General features: G+C 34.0%; 2 protein-coding genes across 2 annotated transcripts; one reads left to right on the plus strand and one right to left on the minus strand.

Annotated features, from left to right (window-relative positions):
* Nucleotides 1-772: 772 nt before the first annotated feature.
* LOC133034670 (fructose-1,6-bisphosphatase, chloroplastic) lies at nt 773-4,178 on the minus strand. Its single transcript, XM_061109961.1, has 3 exons — nt 3,614-4,178; nt 2,467-2,863; nt 773-1,408 (listed from the first exon to the last, which is right to left on the minus strand). Exons 1-3 carry the CDS (start codon nt 4,043-4,045, stop codon nt 1,008-1,010), a joined length of 1,230 nt encoding a protein of 409 aa, XP_060965944.1. The 5' UTR covers nt 4,046-4,178; the 3' UTR covers nt 773-1,007.
* Nucleotides 4,179-8,175: 3,997 nt separating this feature from the next.
* LOC133034671 (N-alpha-acetyltransferase MAK3) lies at nt 8,176-10,379 on the plus strand. The gene is made up of 4 exons (XM_061109962.1): nt 8,176-8,472; nt 8,553-8,673; nt 8,984-9,039; nt 9,945-10,379. The coding sequence occupies exons 1-4, from the start codon at nt 8,227-8,229 to the stop codon at nt 10,182-10,184; spliced, it is 663 nt and encodes a 220-aa protein (XP_060965945.1). The 5' UTR covers nt 8,176-8,226; the 3' UTR covers nt 10,185-10,379.
* The last annotated feature ends 2,127 nt before the right edge of the window (nt 10,380-12,506 follow it).

A 12,506-nucleotide genomic window follows, 5' to 3' on the forward strand; every position in this document is an offset into this window, starting at 1 on the left:
GCCCCAACCATCTCCTCCTCGTCCAACCACCCACGCCGAAAGCCAACCCACGCCCATCCATACCCATCTCAACCGAACCATCATCGGCGATCCACCACGCACGCATGCCGGTCGAACACCACCGGAGATCAAAGGCAAACCCAGTCCGATGGATCTGGGTTGAAGGCGGTGGTGAATCTGTGATTTTTGGGTTGAAAATTGTATTTTCTGGGCAGGTCCGATGCAGGTCCGATGCAGGCCCGATGCATCATGATGAAAAAATTGAATCTGGGTTGAAGACAAAGGCCCGATATAGGGCCCGATGGGGCCCGATGGGCCCGATGGTCAGCCCGATGGCCAGCCCGATGGTCAGTCAATTTTTTTGGAAAAAGAGGAAGAGAGAGGGACGGTTGGGAAAAATGGGAGGGGTTTTTTGGGGTTTAGGAAAAAGTTATCCCATTTTACAAATTATACATATTATTAGTTTAAAAAACCAATTTATGAGTTTATTAAGCATGAAAATTCAAATTTCCCTTTTAGAAAATACAGAGTTCATTTTCATTTAACAAAACAAATAGTCCAATTAGTAGCTTTTATAAAACACAGGATCCAAAATAGTATTTACCCTTAAAAAAAAGACTATTTTTTTATTTTAGTACCAGCATATGTTATTTTATTTTTATACAATTTTAAGTTTTATTTATAATTTAAAATCAACTTATCTAATTTTTAAATGTGTAGGTATTTTAATTTGAGTAGTTTTAGTGTAGCTTAGGTAGTTTAGCATTTAAAATGTAACAAATCATAAAGTTTTTGAATAGTTTAGCCAAAGAATTTAACACATACCATTAATTACATAACAAGGCATCCTCTCATGCCTAACCTCTTCTCATCAAATCTTAACTACATACATTGAAATAGAAGATTCATATATATTATACAAAAAATTTAAACAATTATGTTACAATGACATGTTATGTTAGCAAGTAAAACCTCAGTGTGATTTTACTTATATTATAAATTTATGATTAAACTTCATAACCAGGATTCACTCTCTGCTGCACATCTCCATAACTCTCCAACTCTTCTATGTCTTCTGGGCTCCCCAAAAAGAGAGGCAGCCTCTGGTGTAGCTTCACCGGCTGAATCGAGAGGATCCGATGCTTACCATCGGATCCTCTGCCTCCAGCTTGCTCCACAAGGAAGCTAAGAGGGTTTGCTTCGTATACTAATCGAAGATGGTCTCTCGGGTTCATTGCAATTCCACCGTATAAGAGTGTCCTATGTAGATCGGCCACTAAAGAACAGATGTAACGAGCCGAGTACTTCTTAGGGTACTTGCCTTTCCCTTGCCTTACAGTGTCTATGTATTTTCTTAATCCTTCAGGCCAGTCAAAGTATCGAGCATCGTTTACCGAATATATTTGGCCTGAAGAGTAGAAGATTTGTCATGTCTAGCATTCTTATTGATAATCTTCTCACAAAATGAAAAGGAAATATTTTGGCAATCAAATAGCCTTATTTTTACTTGTTTGGAATCCAGGATTATGATAATGATAGTTTTAACTACTTCTTTTGATAATATACAAGATATTATCATACTGAGCAACTTAAATGCCTAGATGAGTCCTAATATATCAAAATGATCCCTGAAATTTACAAATTCTTAATTTTTATTCAAGTTTTATTTGTACAATAAATAAAGTTTCACATCTTTTGAAATTATAACTTTCAACTTCTTCTATCGTCTATATCACATCATATCGTCTATATCACATCATATCGCTACTGATAGAATTAAGTATCGATCAACTCTCAAAAAAATTAATTTAATAATTATTATTAAATATCGGTAGTCATTTACAAGGCATCACCTCATAGTGATGTGGTGCTACGTGTTATGTGCCTAACAACAATGTTCTTTGATAATGTACAAAATATTATCATACCGAACTAGAAGCAACTTAAATGCCCAGAAGAATCCTAATATATCAAATGATACCTAGAATTTGGATCTTCTTAATTTTTATTCAAGTTTTTTCTGTACAAGAACTAAAGTTTCACATCTTTAAGGTCTCCAACATCTTATCTTACAGATGATTCATGAGAGAAAATGTTTGAACAACACACTGTAATTGTGTTAGTATTAGTAGTTACTTACACCAAGACTTAGACATTCTAAATGAACCACAACCCATCAAGTACTAAATGATAATTTCGATAAGTAGAACAGTTTTACAGCAAAGTTTTATTAGAATAAATAACAGCAATTTTAACTTTTTATTACTCAAGTCATTTGGAGCAGATTGCAAATAATCATACAGTCACTGACTTAATAGGTTTTATTACTCAATGGATATAATTGTTTCTTCCCTTTAGATTTATCATTTGGTTGAAATAACTGCATAAAACTTCTCAAAAAATTCATACACATAATTCAGCACACAATGTTTGTTTAGATAAGTAGAAAAAGAATAAAAGGGTTACCTCGAGGAGGAATTTTAATGCTAGGATGTGTAAGAATGAAATCTCCAGTTGAATGATCCAGTGTGAATGCATGAGTTCCTGAACCGAAACTGGTGCAGAATATTGTGGCAGACGAATAGAGAACATAGCCAGAAGCCACTAGTCTACTTCCACTTTGAAGAGAATTCAGCATAGCCTTTTCCTCCCTGGGAATATGATCCAGTTCCACAAGGCGTTTATAGATCCCAAAGATGGTTCCAGTGGGAATGGAGGCGTCGATGTTTCGAGAACCATCTAGAGGATCCGTTACCACCACAAATGGTCCATCATCACTTATCCAAATGGGAGCATCATCTTCTTCAGAAGCCATGACCGCGACTTTCCCAGATTTTCTAAGCGATGACAGAATGATTTCATTCTGTGAACAAAGAGAATCAAGTAAGGAAAACCAATCTAAGATGTTCAAGATGGAATAAAAAAGTGTCACTACGCATCACAGCTCAGACTAAATATTATTCTGTTTACATGTATATTAGGCATTTGGTTAGGTAGTGAGTTAGTTGAGGTTAGTTATCTGTATTGGTTTAGTAAATCCTCTAAAGATCAACTACTTTAACTAACTCGGCCACAACAGAAAGTTAGTTAAAGACTGTTATTTGTAAAGACTTGATTTAGACAGAAAATGAGAGCTAGTGAGAGAGAGTGAAGTTCTTTGATAAGAACTTTGGTGTGTACTTGGGGTTTGGGGAAGTGAATTGAGATTGTTCCTCCTATGAGTGAGTTATGTGAGATTCGAGTGTTCTGTGCCATTGGCGATCGCACAAGTTCTGATTGTTCATAGTGAATTTCGAGATGATGATGCTCAGTTGGAATATGGCCAGGGATTGAATTGATCCTAAGGACTGGAACAGGAAAAAATTCTTGCGTTGTTCTTTTGTAAATTTCGGTTCTTAATTTCTTGCTGATTCAAATTAGTTTAAACTTTATTACTTTTGTTTTTGATTTATTTGTTAGATGAATCAGTTTCAAGTAGAATTACCACTTCGATCAAAATAGTATACTTACAATTTCAAAAAAACCCAAATCGATAACAATTGAAGGTCCCGAGTTGTTTGAGCCAATTTTGCAAGAGAAAATCTATAATCTATTTCATTAAATTCAAACTCACCGAAACGATATCGAGCGGCTTCGGCGCGTCTCTGTCGGAGCCACCGGCTGGAGCCGCCGGCGTGTTGAGGGTGGCGGCGAGACTAGAATTGAAAGGAGAAGCGACAAGAGCTGCAATTCTCTTACAAGCGTATTGGATATGGTGAATTAGTAGAACCAGATCATCTCCAGCATCGATTCCTCCCTTGCCCACATACTCAATCAGAGTAGAAACCCCATTTTCAGAGGCAGAAGAAGATACCGCTTTTGGTGGTAATGGAAGTGAAAGAGAGGACATTAGTGTTGTTGTTGTTGGGGTATAAGGTGGTAATGTTGGTCGCAGTGAAAAGAGGTTCTTTGGTTGGAAAATTCGAGGTTTGAGATGGAAAAACAGAGATGGGGATGAAGATGATGATGATGATGATGTTAGCTTTGTGTGGGTGTGCATATGCATAATGTATAGAAGGTGACCACTGACCAGAGTAGTGTGATAAAGTTAGTGTTTTTTTTTTCTCTTTTGCTAAAGAAGTGATAAAGTTTTATTGTTGATTCCAGTTTTGGATAAGAGCATGTATTAGCAAAACATAAAAGAATGTTATATTATTGGTGATAAAGAGCATTTTTAATGGTAAAAATTGAAAGGATGAGATAGAGTTATTAGTTGGTAAAATATTGAGATGTTATATTATTAGAGAGAAATGATACAATTTTAAAAATTTAGATGAATATTATAATAAGGTATATATTAAATAATAATGTATTAGATGATAATTATAATATTTTTGAAGAGTGATATATGATTGGAGTGTTTATAGAAGTAAGGGTGTCAAAAATGTGCATGATGTCATAGCTATAAACAAAGGAAGGGCCTTTTTCAACGAGCTGGGTGTGCTACTTGAGGATGTCATAGCTTTATTGTCTAAACTCCCGAGAGCAGTTTTGTCCCATGTGGCTCGGGATGCGAATTCTGTAGCACATGGTTTGGCAAAACATGCTCTTCGGTTAGACAATGAGCTATCTCGTTCGAGGAGATGCCGCCGCCGATTGTGGATTGCTGCTTTGTTAATCGTGTGTGATTTGGATCACCGCGTCAAAAAAAAAAATGTGCATGATGTGTAAATTTTTAGTATTCTTAGAGAATACTACTATTGGAAATGCTCTAAATAGGTGTTATCGTAGAAAATTGTGTTCGTTTCACTACATGACATTAATGCTATCTTTTTTTAAAAAAAAATAAAAGTAAATAATTAGTGCCATAATATTTATAATTAAAATAAATTATATATTAAATAATAATATGTGAGATTATAATTATAGCATTTTTGAAATATGTTATATCATTAGAGTGTTTTTAGAATTAAGTGTGTTAAAAATAATGTAGAAAAGAGATAAAATAAAATATTATACTTTTAGATGATATAGAGATTTTTAGTACCTTTAAAAAATGTTACTATTGGAGATGCTCTAAGAAGATTAAAAACATTGTTACTAGGCATATGAGTTGTAAGCATCTTTATATATAGGCTAATTGTGATTTTTTTCCATAAACTTTGACGTGTACCAAATCATGTTTTCTGAACTTTTAAGGTCATTAAAAATTTCACTATTGAGATTGATTTAAGAATTTTTATTCAATTTTAGTATGAAAAGTCTAGCAAAGATGAAAGTTCAAAAAACATAATTTAGTACATGTCAAAGTTCGAGGAACATGATTTGGAGATATCAAAATCTGGGGAGCATGATTTAGTATATGGACAATTACAGAACTAGTAAAATTAAATAAAATTGGACAAAAGTCTTTAAATTCAAGAATCTCAATAGTTCATAAGGAATTTTTAACAGCTAGAAAAGTTCAGGGAGCATAATTTGGTACATGTTAAAGTTTAAGGCAAAAATGTTAATTAGCCTTATATATTTTAGTTATTGTTACTTGCATTGTACGTATACTTAGTTATATTTTTAGTTTTTATTTTTGTTATGTGTATGTTAAAGTTCAGAGGCAAGGATGGAGTTTTCTGATGCTCTGTGCGGAGAAGCAATAGCGTACTATTTGGCTTTAGAAGTAGCTAAAGAGAAAGGTTGAAACTTTATTATTATAGAGAGTGATTCAAGGGTAATTATCGATTAGTTCAATGGAATGGATTCCCATTAGAAGACTGGAACTACTTTACTTTTTGTAATAGATCTCTCGGTACTTTGTTAGTTGTAAATTTTCTTTTGTTAGTAAAATTTGTAATTTTGTTGTCCATAATGTAGCAATGTGGGCATTTACTTACGATCGGTGTGGTTGCTTGTTTATTTCCTCCATTCCGAACTACATGTAATGACTATGAAGTTTAATTTCATACATGCACTTTTATTTCAAAAAAAGAATGCCCATAAAGTCATAACATCTCTCTATAAACCATCGACTTAGGGAGCGGATAGGTGGATTTGGACGAAAGAGAGTAATGGTCGATTCTCTTATAAATCTGCTTATTTAATCCAAGTGTGTGAAAGAATGCTGCATATTGACGTGGCTCCTGCTCTCTGGAACAAGATGTGGAATAGTAAAATTTTGGAGCGCCACAAAATGATGTGGTGGAGCATTCTTTCAAAGGCTATCCCAATTCGAGCTATTCTGGCCAAGCGGTTTCACATTGAGGATGTAACATGCCCTTTATGTGGGAGTAGTGAGGAAACACTAGAACACTTATTTCTTTCATGCAATTGGGCTTCTCACCTTTGGAGAGCTTCCCCGTGGGGATTAATTCCTAATTCTGACTCTGGATATCGCCTCTGGGACTGGGTAAAATTCATCTGGGGGCTTGACAAAATGGGTATTAATACAGATGAAGTTTTTCTCTATGCTTCAATTGTGGTTGACACCATCTGGAGGACGAGGAACGACAAGGTACATAATAAACGATTGTCCAATATGTCTCAGTGTGTTGACTATATTTACAACTCTTATGCAGATTACAGAGCTTCACTATTACCAGCTTTTTCCCCGTCTGATGTGGCTGTCTGGAATCCTCCCTCTCTTGGTTGGATTAAGCTTAATTGTGATGTTAAAGTCAGTCTGAATAGCATGTGTGTAGCTGTCGTGGCAAGGAACCATCTGGGAGTGGTGGGTAGAATTCAGACTAATAGATTGGACTTCTCTGATGCTCTATGTGGTGAGGCGGTTGCTTGTTGCTTGGCTTTGGAAGTGGCAAAAGAGGAAGGCTGGAAATATATCATTATAGAGAGCGATTCTAAAGTAGTCATCAATTCGATTAACGGGTTAGATGTCTGTTGGGGAATTGAAAACTACTCTAATTTTTATGTTAAACTCTCTCGACTATTTGATGGATCTAATTTTTATGTTAAACTCTCTCGACTATTTGATGGATGTAATTTTTTTTTTTGTTAGTAGATGTTGTAACTTTATGGCTCATAATGTGGCCAAAGGGGCGTTCATGAACTACCGGTTTGGTAGGTTGAGTGAATCGTCTATCCCGAACAATATTCTGTGTAACGACCGTGAGGTCTAATTTCCTATTTATAAACGTTTTCTTTCAAATAAAAAAAAAAGGTCTTGTGTTAGTCAATTTTCTTATAATTCTCGTGAGGAATAAAAATTCGAAATAGAAGTAACTCTATTACTATAAATTACTTGTATTTCTCTATTTATTACTTAAATTTATTTTTCTTCTTATCAATCTAACGAACGAATATTAGTTAAACCTTTACATCAACAACAACAACAACAACAACAATAATAATAAAAATTAGGGTAAATACCATTTGGACCCTGTGTTTTGTAAAAGTTACCGATTGGACCCTGTGTTTTGTTAAATGACAAAATGGACTATGTATTTTCCAAAATTGTAAAAATAGGACCCTGAGCTTAATTTTTGACAGCATTTTTTTTTTTTAATATAATCAACTTGAAAACAATTCCTAATACGAACAGATACAGAAAATGTTAACAATTTTATCATAACACTTTTAGATAGGATTATAATTAAATTTTATTTTGACAAAAAATCAATTTAGGATCCTATTTATACCATTTTAGAAAATACAAGGTCCATTTCGTCATTTAATAAAACAGAAGGTCCAATTAATAACTTTTACAAAACACATCGTCTAAAATAGTATTTACCTTAAAAATTATTAGATTAAATTGTAAAGATACTTAAACAAACAATTAAACAAAGAGGTTGCTAGGAACAATTGTTGTTGGGATAAATACTATTTTGGACCCTCTGTTTTACAAAAGTTACCAATTGGACCCTGTGTTTTGTTTAATGACAAAATGGACCCTGTATTTTCTAAAATAGTACAAATAGGACCCTGAATTGATTTTTTGTCAAAATAAAGTTTAATTATAATCCGATCTAAAAGTGCTATATGACAAAACTGTTTACATTTTTTGTATCTGTTCGTATTAAGCATTGTCTTCAAGTTGGTTGTATTAAAAAAAAAGTTATTAAATATTAAGCTCAGGGTCCTATTTTTACTATTTTAGAAAATACAGGGTCCATTTTGTCATTTAACAAAACACAGAGTTCAATCTGTAACTTTTGCAAAACACAAGGTCCAAAATGGTATTTACCCTTGTTGTTGCCTATAATCATTTCTTTTTCCCAAAATTATAGTGAAGAGTGAATGTCCACAAGTAACATCTTAACAGAGTTTTTCAATATGGAGGAGACCAATAAGAACACAGTAGAAAACCAAGAAGAGGAAGAAGAAAATCTCAAATTCCAGGCATCAGAGATCGACTACGTCAGTTATGGAGGAGAGCATCACTTACCCCTCATCATGGGACTCGTCGATTCTGAACTCAGCGAGCCCTACTCCATTTTCACCTATCGATACTTCGTCTATCTCTGGCCCCAGCTCTCTTTCTTGGTAATCTTTTATTCTTGGTAATCTTCGTCTATTGATTGAATGTGTGTTAATGGGTTTTCTTTATCTTCTTTTTCTTAAAGGCGTTTCATAGAGGAAAATGTGTGGGAACAGTGGTTTGCAAGATGGGGGAGCATCGAAATACGTTTAGAGGATACATTGCCATGCTTGTTGTCATCAAACCCTATAGAGGAAGAGGAATAGGTAAATTAATAACCCAATTTTTAAGTTAATTTGAACAAACCAAGATTGGATTTTTATGGTTTTGAGCTAATTCTAAAAAGTGGGGTACTTTTTTTGGGGGTGGTTTGTTTTTGTCATATGAAGATTTGTTGCAATGCTGATTCTAACCTTCAAGGATGATTGTACTATATGATGAACACATTTAGATGTTTTTACCTAAGTTGATATGTACTGAATACTGATGTGATCAAAGTTGTTCTTACAGGTTGGGAAATTTATGAGTTCTTAATCTTATATTTTTGTATATCTTTTTTTTTTTTATGAATGTCAGCTACAGAACTTGTTACCAGATCCATTCAAGTGATGATGGAATCAGGTTGTGAAGAGGTATGTCAGCCCTGACTTTACATGACATGGTTGATGATCTTTACAGTTTTACTTCACTTTTGCTCTTACCATCTTTTTTCTGCCTACATTCTTCTTAAACAAACCGAAATTGATTCGGTGCTGTTGTGATTTTCTCAATTTCATCTCTATTGTGCCCTCTCTAAATTAATCCTCCTTTCTATTGTCCATAGAGAGATTTAGTCATTAAGTTTTTCTTGCTTATGAAAGTTGTACCTATTCAATTGGACTCACCTTAAGTTTGTTGTAAATTTTAATGGTTCCCCTTACAGTGTTATCTTGGGATGGAGCCCTTTTAATATTTGTGCTTAGACTTTAAATATACAAAATTTTGTGATCTAGTTATTGATGAAGGCCATTATAGAGAGAAACAATCTGAATAATTCATAGTCATAGATAATCTGCCAAAGAATTAACCTCATAAGGCTTGATTTTATGTTGGTAAGTAACAAGTCCTAAATTGTTTAGGAAACTAATTATTTGAGGAATTTACAAGACACTAAACCTCTAGTTCCTAAAAATTGAGTCGAACCTAATAATACTCATCATAATTAAATCCTTATTATCTCTATCTTTAAGTTATGTATCATGACTGTTTATATCAGTGATTATTTGGATTTGGGAGTAAGTTGATTCCTGGATATCAAGTTCTTAGTGATGAAATCCAATCAAAACAATTGTACTGATAGTTTTGTTCTGCTTTAATGCTTTGTTAAATAGATACTTCCTTGCCTGAGGATATCTATGCCATTCTAATTCCCTTTTCCTTCTATACCCAATATACTTTATATATGTGTGGTAAATTTATAATCACCAATCAGTTTGAATCATCCGTTTTATTTTTATTCTTGGGGTTCATGTTTGTTATGTTTTCTTTCCGGAAAAAGGTGACATTAGAAGCAGAAGTCACGAATAAAGGAGCGCTGGCATTATACGGTGGGCTTGGTTTCGTAAGGGCAAAGCGGCTCTTCCGCTATTACTTGAACGGAGTTGATGCTTTCCGTCTGAAGTTGTTGTTCCCTAGTCCTCTGTTACATCCCTCCCTTTCAATGATGGCAGAAAGAGATGACAGCCATTGGCACAATAATGATCACATTCCGATCGAAGAATGTTCTGAAGTTCATTGAAACAAGTCACTGTCACAACTCGGTACTGGTACTGGTGCTGCATACAAGAGACCAACTGATGAGGTAAATTATAATATGTTGTTGTAATTAACAACGTTTCTTGTTGAGCTGAACAGTTTTTTGAAAAGCTTTAACATAAGTGCTACCATTTTTTTTGTATCTCTGAAGAGCTTTTAGTATAACAACTTTCAGAAATCACTTTCTTCCCATGAATAACCCTTTGTCAGTTATCAGCATCTGAGCATCATAAAAGGGGCATGAGACTTGTTTTGATGAATTAAATACATTTTATAACATTTCTCTTTTTCTCGTCTCACCATCTAAGCCATGAGACACAAACCAGAGTGGAAAAGATAATGAAAAAAAGAGTGTTGTAAGCCATGGATGGATCGAATTTACTAACTCTTGGTGGACTCTTTAGATGTTCAGATTCTTAGACTTTAGTATAGGTCAAACCAGTAGCAATCGAACATGCTCTATTGTTAAATTTATGTGAAGTTATTGACATTATTGATGGACCAAGTGGCTGTATATTGGGTATATGACACCCAAACCGCAAAAATTGAAGAACTTTAAAATATTTAGAAAAATCAAACTAAAAACACACTATATTAACTACATTAGATGTTCTAAATTATTTCATTTTGAAGCTAGTTTCCTTGAGCCAAAGAACCTCTAGAGCTCTTCTGTTTCTATGCTTTTAAAGATGAAAATGTTGATGAAAGCTACAAAGAAATTTCAGAAAAGCTTTCTCTTCAAGTGAGATAAATGTTGTTTAGAGGCAATAGGTAATGTAAAGTAGTTACATATGTAAAATTATAGCTAAGAGTAAAATAAAAAGTCAAAAAATACAATCAGATGAGCTAAAATAGTTTAAAAGTTTACCTTATGAATAGTGTTTAGTTAAATGTAGCTAAAAAAATTATTGGTTTTAGTGTTTAGCTATAATTTATTATTATTTTTATAATATATTTTGTTTATTTGCCAGTGTAAAATTAAATAAATATTATGTAATATATAATATTTTATTATTTTGTGTATTATAAATATATTTAAATGGTGTAAAGAAAAATATAAAGAAATTAATGTATGATGTAATGTAAATGTCACAACAACTTTTTTAAAATAGAAAGCTTTAAAAAATTTAAAGAACCATACTAAAAATATACTATAATAGATGGTCTAAATTCTTTCATTATAAAGTTTTTTTAAAATAAATTATTCATTAAGCTAGCTATAAAATAAAAATAATTAATTAAAAAATGAGAAAAAAAAACATAAAATATGTTAGCTTACCACTATTCATTAAGCTAGTTATATGTAGAGAATTTTTTAAAAAAGTTTGAGAAGCATCTGACCAGGGCCAGGAAAATTTATAATAGATTTGGAAAAATAGGCATTTATATCACACAAAACTATTTTTTTTATAAGGGTTCATATATATAAATGTTTTGGGTCCTAATCTGAGTTTGGATGGATTCTAAGTACGGGCCTAGTCTATTTTAGCCCAAGGCTGGACCTGCAGATAAGTCATAAATCTCTAAAAGTTTATGTTTGATGCAGATAAGTCTCCAACTTTTAAAATTGGCGGTAATAGTCTCCCAAGGTCTCGTTTCTCGTAAATCTGTTTGTCATCTTTCTAATTGATCCGTTAAATACTAAATATTATTTATTTTTTTCTTTTTTTCTTCTTTTAAATATTCGGTCACACTTTGATCCCCACCCCAACCACATCTCGATCGTCCAACATTCCCAGCCGACCCCAGCCACCCTAGCCACACCCACCCTAGCCCTGATGTTCCAATCGACCACCAAAAACCCACCTATTTTAAAAATAATTTTTTTAAAATAAAATAAAAATCTAAAATGGAAAACCCTAATTTTTACTTGTCGACGCTCTCTCTGCCTTCTCACATACGACGCCAGCTTAACATCTCCGATAACGGTGGTCCAAGCAGACTAAAATTCATAATCCTCGAGTCCAAAAACCCAAAAATCAGTTCTCCCTCCTATCCCCAATCTCTCTCTCTCTCTCTCTCTCTCTCTCTCTCTCTCTCTCTCTCTCTCTCTCTCTCTCTCTCTCTCTCGTCAAAAAACCACAACTAGCCCCGACGCCAACCATTCTCAATCCTCCAAGCTCAAAATGAGCCCTAGAAAACTCAAAACCTAAACCTCGACCTTCTACCCTCGAGCCCATTGGTTGTCTGTCTTTCTTCTTCTCTTCTTCTTGGTTGTGCACGACGGTCCCAGCTCCGGTCACCGTAGGTCAAAATGGAGGCCACTGATGACCTCTCCAAGTCCCGAGATCTCATGGTGGTGCTT

This window comes from Cannabis sativa, chromosome 2 (assembly GCF_029168945.1).
Source record: "Cannabis sativa cultivar Pink pepper isolate KNU-18-1 chromosome 2, ASM2916894v1, whole genome shotgun sequence".
Classification (NCBI taxonomy): Eukaryota; Viridiplantae; Streptophyta; class Magnoliopsida; order Rosales; family Cannabaceae; genus Cannabis; species Cannabis sativa.

Excerpts from the sequence above, each read along its gene's own strand:
- LOC133034670 (XM_061109961.1), bottom strand. The coding sequence starts at position 4,045 with ATGCATATGCACACCCACACAAAGCTAACATCATCATCATCATCATCT. Across the intron at positions 2,864-3,613 it reads AGCCGCTCGATATCGTTTCG|AATGAAATCATTCTGTCATC; the intron begins GTGAGTTTGAAT and ends CTTTGTTCACAG. Across the intron at positions 1,409-2,466 it reads CATTAAAATTCCTCCTCGAG|GCCAAATATATTCGGTAAAC; the intron begins GTAACCCTTTTA and ends TCTACTCTTCAG.
- LOC133034671 (XM_061109962.1), top strand. The coding sequence starts at position 8,227 with ATGTCCACAAGTAACATCTTAACAGAGTTTTTCAATATGGAGGAGACC. Across the intron at positions 8,674-8,983 it reads CTATAGAGGAAGAGGAATAG|CTACAGAACTTGTTACCAGA; the intron begins GTAAATTAATAA and ends TATGAATGTCAG. Across the intron at positions 9,040-9,944 it reads TGGAATCAGGTTGTGAAGAG|GTGACATTAGAAGCAGAAGT; the intron begins GTATGTCAGCCC and ends TTCCGGAAAAAG.